General features: G+C 42.9%; 1 protein-coding gene across 1 annotated transcript in view; it reads right to left on the reverse strand.

Moving 5' to 3' along the window:
• Positions 1-414: 414 nt before the first annotated feature.
• The window catches only part of LOC311125869 (CUB and sushi domain-containing protein 3-like), a gene marked incomplete at both ends in the record, with an annotated part of 63,460 nt that continues 49,668 nt past the window's right edge, over positions 415-14,206 (reverse strand). Inside the window, 2 exons of the mRNA XM_084199899.1 lie at positions 415-595; positions 2,074-2,289. Coding sequence (XP_084056025.1) covers positions 415-595; positions 2,074-2,289 — 397 coding nt within the window. The remainder of the gene's footprint in view (positions 596-2,073; positions 2,290-14,206) is intronic.

Genomic DNA, 14,206 nt, shown 5'->3' on the forward strand with positions numbered 1-14,206 from the left:
ACTATATCAGTGATCCTCCAACCTGCTCCCGAAGAGCCACAGTATTGCAGGGTTTTGTCCCATCTCAGCAGTGAAACACCTGATTCAGCTAATCAAGCCGTTGATTGAAAGATCAGCTGATTATTTGAATCAGGTGTGATGGCTAAACACGCAGAAGCAAGGCTGTCTGGAAAAGGTACTAGCTGTCAAATCATTGCTACTTCTGTCTTTGCTTCCTCAATGATTCCTCTCAAAGTGATCTTGGATCAATTCTTCCAATGCACTTTGAGAGGAATTGAGGAAACAGTAAGGTTTTCATACACAGCCCAGCACTAAGTGTTACTCTAATTAGATCTACAGTAAAGTCACAACAACCACAAGCTCTATAACAATAGTTGTAAGGGAATGAAAGCAGGTGACTACGTACCCACACACCTTGGCAGAGGTGCGCTCCACATGCGCCTCCCCCCTCCAAGGCAGATCACCTCTGGCACCCCCTCCAGCCGGTAGCCCGTGTTGCAAGAGAACGTTAGGGCGTCCCCGATGCTGAAGCTGTAGCCGTTCCTCCGGCCGAACCGTGGCATCCCCGGGTCCTCACATGGCTCCAAGTTGTACTCTGAAGAAGAAGGAAGTTGTGTCAAGTCAAACTTTTCGATCATGTACATTCAGTGAGGGTTTGTTTGAATGCAGTGCATACTCCAAGTTGTATTCATAGGGCTCTGGTTAAAAGTAGTGCACTATAAAGGAATAGGGTACCATTTAGGACGCACTCTACCTGTCACCTGTGATGTACAGTACACACACGCACACACACGCACAATGAATACACACACTCACAATTAATATACACACACACACACACACACATACACACAAACACACAATGAATACACACACTCACACACACACACACACAATGAATATACACACACACACACACGCACACACACACACACACACAATGAATACACACACTCACAATTAATATACACACACACACACACATACACACAAACACACAATGAATATACACACACACACACACACAATGAATATACACACACACACAATGAATATACACAAACACAAGCAAACACACACACACACAAACACACACGCACACACACATAAACACACACACACACACTATTAAACGCCGTCAACAAACCCTGATGTACAGTACACACGCACACACACACACAATGAATACACACACACACACTCACAATGAATATACACAAACACAAACAAACACACACACACACACACAAACACACACACACACACGCACACACACACAAACACACACACACAAACACACACACACTATTAAACGCCGTCAACAAACCCTGATGTACAGTACACACGCACACACACACACAATGAATACACACACACACACTCACAATGAATATACACAAACACAAACAAACACACACACACACACACAAACACACACACACGCACACACACACAAACAAACACACACACACTATTAAACGCCGTCAACAAACCCTGTCAACATCTATCTGCTTTATGTCTCAGAAGGGGTGACATCCTGAAGGACACTTCAGATTTATAAAGGTACAATATCTTTCTATATGACCCCAAAACACTTCAGGGATGACTAACTGAAAGGTATTGAAGATGTGTGTCTCTGTGGTGAGGTAGGGGATGTCAGAGCGCTGGACAGAGCACTGGAGGCATGTGAAGCTAGGCGGAAAGAAGCACTCAGTCTGCTAGGAGACTTTAGTAAGACTTTAATAAGCAGAAACAGCAAAGCGACTGCCCCATCAATCTCTATCTCTTCCTCTCTCTCTCTCTCTTTCTCCCTCAAATCACACACACAAGCGTGCACGTGTGCACACACGCATTTGTCTTACCCAAGGCCTTGGATCAACTACCTCGCTTTCCCACCAAGGTGCATGAATTGAGCAGCACACTGAAGTACAGAGGAGATCAACAACATGCATGCATGCTCGCACACACACACACACACACACACACACACACACACACACACACACACACACATACACACACACACACACACACACACACACACACACACACACACACAATCCTCCTACTCACCAGAGAAGGTAATATTGAATCCCTCATAGGATATAGAAAAGTCAGATATAAAGCGCAGCTGGGCCTTGAAGTTCCCGTAGAGCCCTGCGTTGGTGGGGGAGGGCAGCTCATTACCCGTGAGGCGCGCCAGAGGCTGGACGAAACTTCCGTTCTCTGTGATGAGGAGGTAGTCATGGTGATCCTCCAGGTGGAAGGTGTTGAAGGTGAATTGGACTCCTATTGGGACAAACACAAAGGTGTTCAGCCAATAATAAGCCCGGTCTAGAGGTGAACCGCCAATAATACGCTTCAAGCTACCTGTCAGCCTTCCCTGATGAAATTATCAAATTCAATTTAAACGACAGCTTAATCTGAGAGGAGAAAAGCCAAGTAGAGAGAGAGAGTGGACTTAATCTCATTACATTCAAAGTTGAGGTCAGTTCATATAAAAAAGAGGGCTCTGGGTTTTATTTTCTTAAATGAGGGGGTAGAGAGACTGCATTTCAATTCGGAGTGATTATTCAGAGAAACATAATGACCGTCCATATTGAATATCTTAGCAGCCATGGGAAATTAAAATTCCAAAGAATTTTCATTCTCAACCCAGAGCCTTGTATTATAATTATATTTCAGAGAGATGGGCTGGACTGGGAAGAGGACCTACAGTGAATCAGTATTCCTATCCGTTCCATCCCACACTGCCTTTCACCAGGCTGCTGATAAAGAGAATAGGAAGCCATTCTTCAGCCGTTTATTAATTCATATTTAATTCTACAGTATCAACATTTGTACTTATTGTTTGCCTGTCTCTCTTAATTAAATCTGCAGACAGAATAGTTATCTACAGTACCAGTCAAAAGTTTGGACACACCTACTCATTCCAGGGTTTATTTTGACTATTTTCTACATTGTAGAATAATAGTGAAGACATCAAAACTATGAAATAACACATATGGAATCATGTAGTAACCAAAAAAGTGCTAAACAAATCAAAATATATTTTATATTTGAGATTCTTCAAATAGTCACCCTTTGCCTTGATGACAGCTTTGTACACTCTTGGCTTTCTCTCATCCAGCTTCATGAGGTAGTCAACTGGAATTCATTTCAGTTAACAGTTGTGCCTAGTTAAAAGTTAATTTGTGGAATTTATTTCATTCTTAATGCGTTTGAGGCAATCAGTTGTGTTGTGACAAGGTAGTGTTTTTTATTTTATTTTATTTTTTTAGGGGGTAGATCAGCTTTAATATTTCAGATAGATTGTAACTTCCATCAATGTAATTGTCTGCATCACTTCCAACCCCCCATTATTTTTTTCTAGCATATATATATATATATATATATATATATATATATATATATATATATATATATATATATATATATAGTATCTCACAAAAGTGAGTATACCCCTCACATTTTTGTAAATATTTGAGTATATCTTTTCATGTGACAACACTGAAGAAATGACACTTTGCTACAATGTAAAGTAGTGAGTGTACAGCTTGTATAACAGTGTAAATTTGCTGTCCCCTCAAAATAACACAACACACAGCCATTAATGTCTAAACCGCTGGCAACAAAATTGAGTACACCCCTAAGTGAAAATGTCCAAATTGGGCCCAAAGTGTCAATATTTTGTTTGGCCACCATCATTTTCCAGCACTGCCTTAACCCTCTTGGGCATGGAGTTCACCAGAGCTTTACAGGTTGCTACTGGAGTCCTCTTCCACTCCTCCATGACGACATCACGGAGCTGGTGGATGTTAGAGACCTTGCACTCCTCCACCTTCGATTTGAGGATGCCCCACAGATGCTCAATAGGGTTTAGGTCTGGAGACATGCTTGGCCAGTCCATCACCTTTACCCTCAGCTTTTTTAGCAAGGCAGTGGTCGTCTTGGAGGTGTGTTTGGGGTTGTTATCATGTTGGAATACTGCCCTGCGGCCCAGTCTCAGAAGGGAGGGGATCATGCTCTGCTTCAGTATGTCACAGTACATGTTGGCATTCATGGTTCCCTCAATGAACTGTGGCTCCCCAGTGCTGGCAGCACTCATGCAGCCCCAGACCATGACACTCCCACCACCATGCTTGACTGTAGGCAAGACACACTTGATCTTGGTCTCATCAGACCACAGGACATGGTTCCAGTAATCCATGTCCTTAGTCTGCTTGTCTTCAGCAAACTGTTTGCGGGCTTTCTTGTGCATCATCTTTAGAAGAGGCTTCCCTCTGGGACGACAGCCATGCAGACCAATTTGATGCAGTGTGCGGCGTATGGCCTGAGCACTGACCCCACACCCCTTCAACCTCTGCAGCAATGCTGGCAGCACTCATATGTCTATTTACCAAAGACAACCTCTGGATATGACGCTGAGCACGTGCACTCAACTTCTTTGGTCGACCATGGCGAGGCCTGTTCTGAGTGGAACCTGTCCTGTTAAACCGCTACATGGTCTTGGCCACCGTGCTACAGCTCAGTTTCAGGGTCTTAGCATTTACATTTTTTACATTTTAGTCATTTAGCAGACGCTCTTATCCAGAGCGACTTACAGTTAGTGAGTGCATTATTATATATATATTTTTTTCATACTGGCCCCCCGTGGGAATCGAACCCACAACCCTGGCGTTGCAAACGGCATCCTCTACCAACTGAGCTACATCCCTACCGGCCATTCCCTCCCCTACCCTGGACGACGCTGGGCCAATTGTGCACCGCCCAATGGGTCTCTCGGTCGCGGCCGGCTACAACAGAGCCTGGATTCGAACCAGGATCTCTAGTGGCACAGCTAGTACTGCGGTGCAGTGCCTTAGACCACTGCGCCACTCGGGAGAGCAATTTAGCAATCTTCTTATAGCCCAGGCCATCTTTATGTAGAGCAACAATTCTTTTTTTTCCAGATCCTCAGAGAGTTCTTTGCCATGAGGTGCCATGTTGAACTTCCAGTGACCAGTATGAGGGAGTGTGAGACACCAAATTTAACACACCTGCTCCCCATTCACACCTGAGACCTTGTAACACTAACGAGTCACATGACACCGAGGAGGGAAAATGGCTAATTGGGTCCAATTTGGACATTTTCACCTAGGGGTTTAGACATTAATGGCTGTGTGTTGAGTTATTTTGAGGGGACAGCAAATGTACACTGTTATACAAGCTGTACACTCACTACTTTACATTGTAGCAAAGTGTCATTTCTTCAGTGTTGTCACATGAATAGATATACTCAAATATTTACAAAAATGTGAGGGGTGTACTCACTTTTGTGAGATACTGTATAGTTTTTTATAAATTTATTTGCATTTTAATGAGGGAAATAAGTATTTGACCCCTCTGCAGAACACGACTTAGTACTTGGTGGCAAAACCCTTGTTGGCAATCACAGAGGTCAGACGTTTCTTGTAGTTGGCCACCAGGTTTGCACACATCTCAGGAGGGATTTTGTTCCACTCCTCTTTGCAGATCTTCTCCAAGTCATTAAGGTTTCGAGGCTGACATTTGGCAACTCAAACCTTCAGCTCCCTCCACATATTTTCTATGGGATTAAGGTCTGGAGACTGGCTAGGCCACTCCAGGACCTTAATGTGCTCCTTCTTGAGCCATTCCTTTTTTGCCTTGGCCGTGGGTTTTGGGTCATTGTCATGCTGGAATACCCATCCACGACCCATTTTCAATGCCCTGGCTGAGGGAAGAAAGTTCTCACCCAAGATTTGACGGTACATGGCCCCGTCCATCGTCCCTTTGATGCGGTGAAGTTGCCCTGTCCCCTTAGCAGAAAAACACCGCCAAAGCATAATGTTTCCACCTCCATGTTTGACGGTGGGGATGGTGTTCTTGGGGTCATAGGCAGCATTCCTCCTCCTCCAAACACGGCGAGTTGAGTTGATGCCAAAGAGCTCCATTTTGGTCTCATCTGACCACAACACTTTCACCCAGTTCTCCTCTGAATCATTCACATGTTCATTGGCAAACTTCAGACGGCCCTGTATATGTGCTTTCTTGAGCAGGGGGACCTTGCGTGCGCTGCAGGATTTCAGTCCTTCACGGCGTAGTGTGTTACCAATTGTTTTCTTGGTGACTATGGTCCCAGCTGCCTTGAGATCATTGACAAGATCCTCCCGTGTAGTTCTGGGCTGATTCCTCACCGTTCTCATGATCATTGCAACTCCACGAGGTGAGATCTTGCATGGAGCCCCAGTCCGAGGGAGATTGACAGTTATTTTCAGCTCCCTCCAAAGATGTTCTATTGGGTTCAGGTCTGGAGACTGGCTAGGCCACTCCAGGACCTTGAGATGCTTCTTACGGAGCCACTCCTTAGTTGCCCTGTCTGTGTGTTTCGTGTCGTTGTCATGCTGGAAGACTCAGCCACGACCCATCTTCAATGCTCTTACTGAGGGAAGGAGGTTGTTGGCCAAGATCTCGCGATACATGGCCCCATCCATCCTCCCCTCAATACGGTGCAGTCGTCCTGTCCCCTTTGCAGAAAAGCATCCCCAAAGAATGATGTTTCCACCTCAATGCTTCATGGTTGGGATGGTGTTCTTGGGGTTGTACTCATCCTTCTTCTTCCTCCAAACCCGGCGAGTGGAGTTTAGACCAAAAAGCTATATTTTTGTCTCATCAGACCACATGCCCTTCTCCCATTCCTCCTCTGGATCATCCAGAGGAGGATGGTCATTGACAAACTTCAGACGGGCCTGGACATGCGCTGGCTTGAGCAGGGGGACCTTGTGTGCGCTGCAGGATTTTAATCCATGACGGCGTAGTGTGTTACTAATGGTTTTCTTTGTGACTGTGGTCCCAGCTCTCTTCAGGTCATTGACCAGGTCCTGCCGTGTAGTTCTGGGCTGATCCCTCACCTTCCTCATGATCATTGATGCCCCACGAGGTGAGATCCTGCATGGAGCCCCAGACCGAGGGTGATTGACCGTCATCTTGAACTTCTTCCATTTTCTAATAATTGCGCCAACAGTTGTTGCCATCTCACCAAGCTGCTTGCCTATTGTCCTGTAGCCCATCCCAGCCTTGTGCAGGTCTACATTTTATTCCTGATGTCCTTACACAGCTCTCTGGTCTTGGCCATTGTGGAGAGGTTGGAGTCTGTTTGATTGAGTGTGTGGACAGGTGTCTTTTATACAGGTAACAAGTTCAAACAGGTGCAGTTAATACAGGTAGTGAGTGGAGAACAGGAGGGCTTCTTAAAGAAAAACTAACAGGTCTGTGAGAGCCGGAATTCTTACTAGTTGGTCGGTGATCAAATACTTATGTCATGCAATAAAATGCAAATTAATTACTTAAAAATTATACAATATGATTTTCTGGATTTTTGTTTTATATTCCGTCTCTCACAGTTGAAGTGTACCTATGATAAAAATTACAGACCTCTACATGCTTTGTAAGTAGGAAAACCTGCAAAATCGGCAGCGTATCAAATATTTGTTCTCCCCACTGTATACGCATACATCCATACACACACACATATCCTTTTTTAAATTATATTTCCCTTCATTATTTTCCAACCCCACCACCCCTTCCCCAATTGGAGTAAACTAGTGAACAACAACGCTTAGGCCTCTACTTCCAGCCCATACATACTATATACATTTTATGGACACAGTCAAATTCCACAATAATTATATTTTGTTTGTTTTTACTCCTGAACTTCCTCCGATCATTTTCATGATGTCCATCTGGTTTGCTTCTATATGCCATATTTTTCTAACTGTGCTCTTTCACAAAAGCGCTCAACCTTTAACCTATATACTTATTATGGACACAGTATGCTTTACATTAGTTATCTTGTTGTTATTAGTTGTTATTATTAGTCCATTCCTTCAGCTCCATTCAACATCTCCCATATATCTATTAACACCATCCATATTGGATTTCTATTTGCCATATATTTTTCAACTGTACTGTGATGTTTCACAAAAGTTCTGAACTTTTCTATTTTCATTGTTTCTACAGATCGTAAATTGAAAATAAACATTTTTGCTAAAAGGATTATTATATAATTGATCGATTGACTATGACTTTTCAGATCACCCACAGGGGTGCTATCTCCAGGTAAATATTGCAATCCTTTAGCCATTCCTGGACCTGTGTCCAAAAACAAGCTACAAATGGACAGTACCAAAACAAATGATCTAATGATTCTGTCTGTTCGCAGCAATATCTGCAGAGCTGGGAAGATTGTATATAATAATTTAAATTGAAAGATTCTAAGTTTTGAATCAGGCGTCGTTTTGCGTATCAATTCATAAACACTATGCCATGGAATCAGTATTTCAAAAATCTCTTCCCAACTATTTTGCAATCTATATGGGATGGCTGTCAATCCTTTGGTCCTTAAATGAAACTGGTATACTTTTTTATTTATCACAATTTTCTTTAACCAATTATATTATTTAATGCAAGGCCGACAGACAAGTTCCTTAGTTTTTCCCCCTTCCACTTTCCTTTTCCATTTTTGCAGTAATGCTGCAATTATTTGGTTGTAATTTTGGGTAGAGCAGACATTTCCATATGTTTTTGTTACCTGCATGTGCGACATAACTCCACCAGTCCTACCGATAATATCATTTACGAACATTATAACTTTTTAAAACATTTTGTCAAAAAAAAAGTTTTTTTATCAATTAGTATATTTGAGTTTAACAACAATATTTGTTGCATTATTTGTTCTGTTGTTTCTGGAGGATTAAATTCAAATTGCAACCAACTTTCTATGGCTTGTTTTAGAAATAGTGATATTTGGGAGATTATTTCCTTTTCAAATAACTGAAAGTGAGAGGTTGTAATCTGAATAAAGGGAAAAAGGCCATTCTTGAACATTGGGTGAGACAATCTTACTAATTTGCTAGAAAACCAGTTCAGATTTAAGTTTAACTTTTGTATGACTGAAGCTTTTAGTGATAGGTATAATGCTTTAATATTTAATAATTGATGTCCTCTGAATTCATATTAATTATATAAATAGGCCTGTTTAATTTTGTCTGGCTTGCCGTTCCAAATAAAATGGAATCTTTTTTTCTCATATAATTTAAAAAACTGTTCGCTAGGCGTAGGCAAGACCATAAGCAAATAGGTAAACTGTGATAATACTAAAGAGTTAACCAGGGTGATTTTTCAACAAATTGACAGGTATTTACCTTTCCATGGTAGCGAGATCTTATCTATTTTTGCTAACTTTCTATAAAAATGTATTGGAGTGAGATCATTTATTTCATTTGGGATATGTATTCCGAGTATATCCACATCACCATCAGACCATTTTATTGGTAAACTACATGGTAATGTGAATGTTTTATTTTTCAGTGATCCAATACGTAATATAGTACATTTATCATAATTTGGTTGTAATCCAGAGAGGTTAGAAAATGTATCTAGATCCTCTATGAGGCTGTGGAGGGATTCAAGTTGTGGATTTAAAATAAAACATGAATCATCAGCGTACAATGACACCTTTGTTTTCAAGCCCTGGATTTTTCTGAAGTGTAAGGGGCCTCCATTTTTTAAATGGACTGGATCTTTATATTTTCCACTTGTATCCTGTTTCAGTAATAATGAAATCAGACCTTCTTCTTGAGTGTCTGATAATCTACCATTTACATAGGAGTGGTTAAAACATGCTAATAACGGTCCTCTGAGTATATCAAAAAAGGTGTGGTATACCTCGACTGGTATGCCATCCAACCCTGGAGTTTTCCCGGATTTAAAGTCTTTAATTGCATCCAGAAGTTCCTCCTCTGTAATTTCACCTTCACATGAGTCTTTCTGCATGGCTGTTAATTTTACATTATCAATAGAAAAAAATCTCTACAATTTGCTTCAGTTAGAGGAGATGGAGGCGATTGAAACGAAAACATATGCTTAAAGTACTTTGTTTCCTCCTTCAAAACATCATTTGGTGAATCATGGGTGACTCCGTCATTTGTAACCAGTTTCAATAAATTATTTTTGGTAGCATTCCTATGTTGAAGATTAAAAAATAATTTGGTGCATTTTTCCCAATATTCCATCCAGTTTGCAATATTTGTATAATATATTACACTTGATCTTTCTTGAATAAGTTTCTCAATTTCTTTGAGTTTTTCCTCTAATTTATTCTGAGCCTCTATGTTACAGTTTTTATTGCTTTCTATCTGTTCTGTTAGACCTTCTATTTCCTTAGTTAGTGTGGACTCTTTTGACCTAAATTGCTTTTGTTTTCGAGATGAGTCCTGAATTGCATGGCCTCTAAAGGCACATTTAAAGGTGTCCCAATACAATAAAGGGATTTGCTGTACCTATGTTATGTCGGAAAAAATCATTTATAAATTCCTCTGTCCTAGTTAAAAACAATTTATCATCCAATAGGCTTTGATTACATTTCCAATATCATTTTACATTACATTTTAGTCATTTAGCAGATGCTCTTATCCAGAGTGCCTTACAGTTAGTGAGTGCATACATTATTTTTCATACTGGCCCCCCATGGGAATCGAACCCACAACCCTGGTGTTGCAAACACCATGCTCTACCAACTGAGCTACATCCCTGCCGGCCATTCCCTCCCCTACCCTGGGCCAATTGTGCACCGCCCCATGGGTCTCCCGGTTGCGGCCAGCTACAACAGAGCCTGGATTTGAACTAGGATCTCCAGTGACACAGCAAGCACTGTCTTAGACCACTGCGCCACTCAGAAGGTCAATATCCTCAACCACGTGGAAATTCAGTAAGAATAATGTACATGCCAATTATATGATGGTCCGGGTAGTGTTGGTAAACAGAAGATAGCCCATATTATGGCAAGAACAGCTCAAATAAGCAAAGAGAAATGACATTCCATCATTACTTTAAGACATGAATGTCAGTCAATCTGAACTTTTAAAGTTTCTTACATTTACATTTTAGTCATTTACCAGACGCTCATATCCAGAGCAGCTTACAGTTAGTGAGTGCACACATTATTAGTTTACATTTTTCATACTGGCCCCCTGTGGAAATCGAACCCACAACCCTGGCGTTGCAAACGCCATGCTCTACCAACTGAGCTACATCCCTGCCGGCCATTCCCTCCCCTACCCTGGATCAATTGTGCACCGCCCCATGGGTCTCCCGGTCGCGGCCGGCTACGACAGAGCCTGGATTCAAACCAGGGTCTCTAGTGGCACAGCTAGCACTGTGATGCAGTGCCTTAGACCACTGCGCCACTCGGGAGTGCAGTCACAAAAACCATCAAGTGCTATGATGAAGCTGGCTCTCATGAGGGCCGCCACTGGAAAGGAAGACCCAGACTTACCTCTGCTGCAAAGGATACATTTATTAGAGTTACCAGCCTCAGAAATCGGTAATTAACTACAGCTCAGAGTGCACCTCACAGAGTTCAAGTAACAGACACATCTCAACATCAACTGTTCAGAGGAGACTGCGTGAATCAGGCCTTCATGGTCGAATTGCTGTAAAGAAACCACTACTAAAGGACACCAATAAGAAGAATAGACTTGCTAGCGCCAAGAAACACGAGCAATGGGCATTAGACCGGTGGAAAACTATCCTTTGGTCTGATGAGTCCAAATTTGAGATTTTTGGTTCCTACCGCCGTGTCTTTGTGAGACGCAGAATAGGTGAACGGATAATCTCTGCATGTGTGGTTCCCACCGTGAAGCATGGAGGACGAGGTGTGATGGTGTGGGGGTGCTTTGCTGGTGACACTGTCAGTGATTTATTTAGAATTCAAGGGACACTTAACCAGCATGGCTACCACAGCATTCTGCAGCGATACGCCATCCCATCTGGTTTGGGCTTAGCGGGAATATCATTTGTTTTTCAACAGGACAATGACCCAAAACACACCTCCAGGCTGTGTAAGGGCTATTTGACCAAGAAGGAGAGTGATGGAGCGCTGCATCAGATGACCTGGCCTCCACAGGATGAGTTGGACCGCAGAGTGAAGGAAAAGCAGCCAACAAGAGTGCTCAGCATATGTGAGAACTCCTTCAAGACTGTTGGAAAACCATTCCAGGTGACTACCTCATGAAGCTGGTTGAGAGAATGCAAAGCTGTCATCAAGGCAAAGGGTGGCTACTTTGAAGAATCGATAATATAAAATATACACTGCTCCAAAAAATAAAGGAAACACTTAAACAACACAATGTAACTCCAAGTCAATCACACTTCTGTGAAATCAAACTGTCCACTTAGGAAGCAACACTGATTGACAATACATTTCACATGCTATTGTACAAATGGAATAGACAACAGGTGGAAATTATAGGCAATTAGCAAGACACCCCCAATAAAGACGTGGTTCTGCAGGTGGTGACCACAGACCACTTCTCAGTTCCTATGCTTCCTGGCTGATGTTTTGGTCACTTTTGAATGCTGGCGGTGCTTTCACTCTAGTGGTAGCATGAGACGGAGTCTACAACCCACACAAGTGGCTCAGGTAGTGCAGCTCATCCAGGATGGCACATCAATGCGAGCTGTGGCAAGAAGGTTTGATGTGTCTGTCAGCGTAATGTCCAGAGCATGGAGGCGCTACCAGGAGACAGGCCAGTACATCAGGAGACGTGGAGGAGGCCGTAGGAGGGCAACAACCCACCAGCAGGACCGCTACCTCCGCCTTTGTGCAAGGAGGAGCAGGAGGAGCACTGCCAGAGCCCTGCAAAATGACCTCCAGCAGGCCACAAATGTGCATGTGTCTGCTCAAACGGTCAGAAACAGACTCCATGAGGGTGGAATGAGGGCCCGACGTCCACAGGTGGGGATTGTGCTTACAGCCCAACACCGTGCAGGACGTTTGGCATTTGCCAGAGAACACCAAGATTGGAAAATTTGCCACTGGCGCCCTGTGCTCTTCACAGATGAAAGCAGGTTCACACTGAGCACAAGTGACAGACGTGACAGAGTCTGGAGACGCCATGGAGAAAGTTCTGCTGCCTGCAACATCCTCCAGCATGACCGGTTTGGCGGTGGGTCAGTCATGGTGTGGGGTGGCATTTCTTTGGGTGGCCGCACAGCCCTCCATGTGCTCGCCAGAGGTAGCCTGACTGCCATTAGGTACCGAGATGAGATCCTCAGACCCCTTGTGAGACCATATGCTGATGCGGTTGGCCCTGGGTTCCTCCTAATGCAAGACAATGCTAGACCTCATGTGGCTGGAGTGTGTCAGCAGTTCCTGCAAGAGGAAGGCATTGATGCTATGGACTGGCCCGCCCGTTCCCCAGACCTGAATCCAATTGAGCACATCTGGGACATCATGTCTCGCTCCATCCACCAACGCCACGTTGCACCACAGACTGTCCAGGAGTTGGCGGATGCTTTAGTCCAGGTCTGGGAGGAGATCCCTCAGGAGACCATCCGCCACCTCATCAGGAGCATGCCCAGGCGTCGTAGGGAGGTCATACAGGCACGTGGAGGCCACACACACTACTGAGCCTCATTTTGACTTGTTTTAAGGACATTACATCAAAGTTGGATCAGCCTGTAGTGTGGTTTTCCACTTTAATTTTGAGGATGACTCCAAATCCAGACCTCCATGGGTTAATACATTTGATTTCCATTGATAATTTTTGTGTGATTTTGTTGTCAGCACATTCAACTATGTAAAGAAAAAAACATTTAATAAGATTCTTTCATTCATTCAGATCTAGGATGTGTTGTTTAAGTGTTCCATTTATTTTTTTGAGCAGTGTATTTTGATTTGTTTAACACTTTTTTGGTTAATACATTATTCCATACAGTGGGGAGAACAAGTATTTGATACACTGCCGATTTTGCACGTTTTCCTACTTACAAAGCATGTAGAGGTCTGTAATTTTTATCATAGGTACACTTCAACTGTGAGAGGCGGAATCTAAAACAAAAATCCAGAAAATCACATTGTATGATTTTTAAGTAATTAATTTGCATTTTATTACATGACATAAGTATTTGATACATCAGAAAAGCAGAACTTAATATTTGGTACACAAACCTTTGTTTGCAATTACAGAGATCATATGTTTCCTGTAGGTCTTGACCAGGTTTGCACACACTGCAGCAGGGATTTTGGCCCACTACTCCACACAGATCTTCTCCAGATCCTTCAGGTTTCGGGGCTGTCGCTGTGCAATACGGACTTTCAGCTCCCTCCAAAGATGTTCTATTGGGTTCAGGTCTGGAGACTGGC

The sequence above is a fragment of the Coregonus lavaretus genome, assembly GCF_964263955.1.
Source record: "Coregonus lavaretus genome assembly, contig: HAP1_SCAFFOLD_1872, whole genome shotgun sequence".
Lineage (NCBI taxonomy): Eukaryota > Metazoa > Chordata > Actinopteri > Salmoniformes > Salmonidae > Coregonus > Coregonus lavaretus.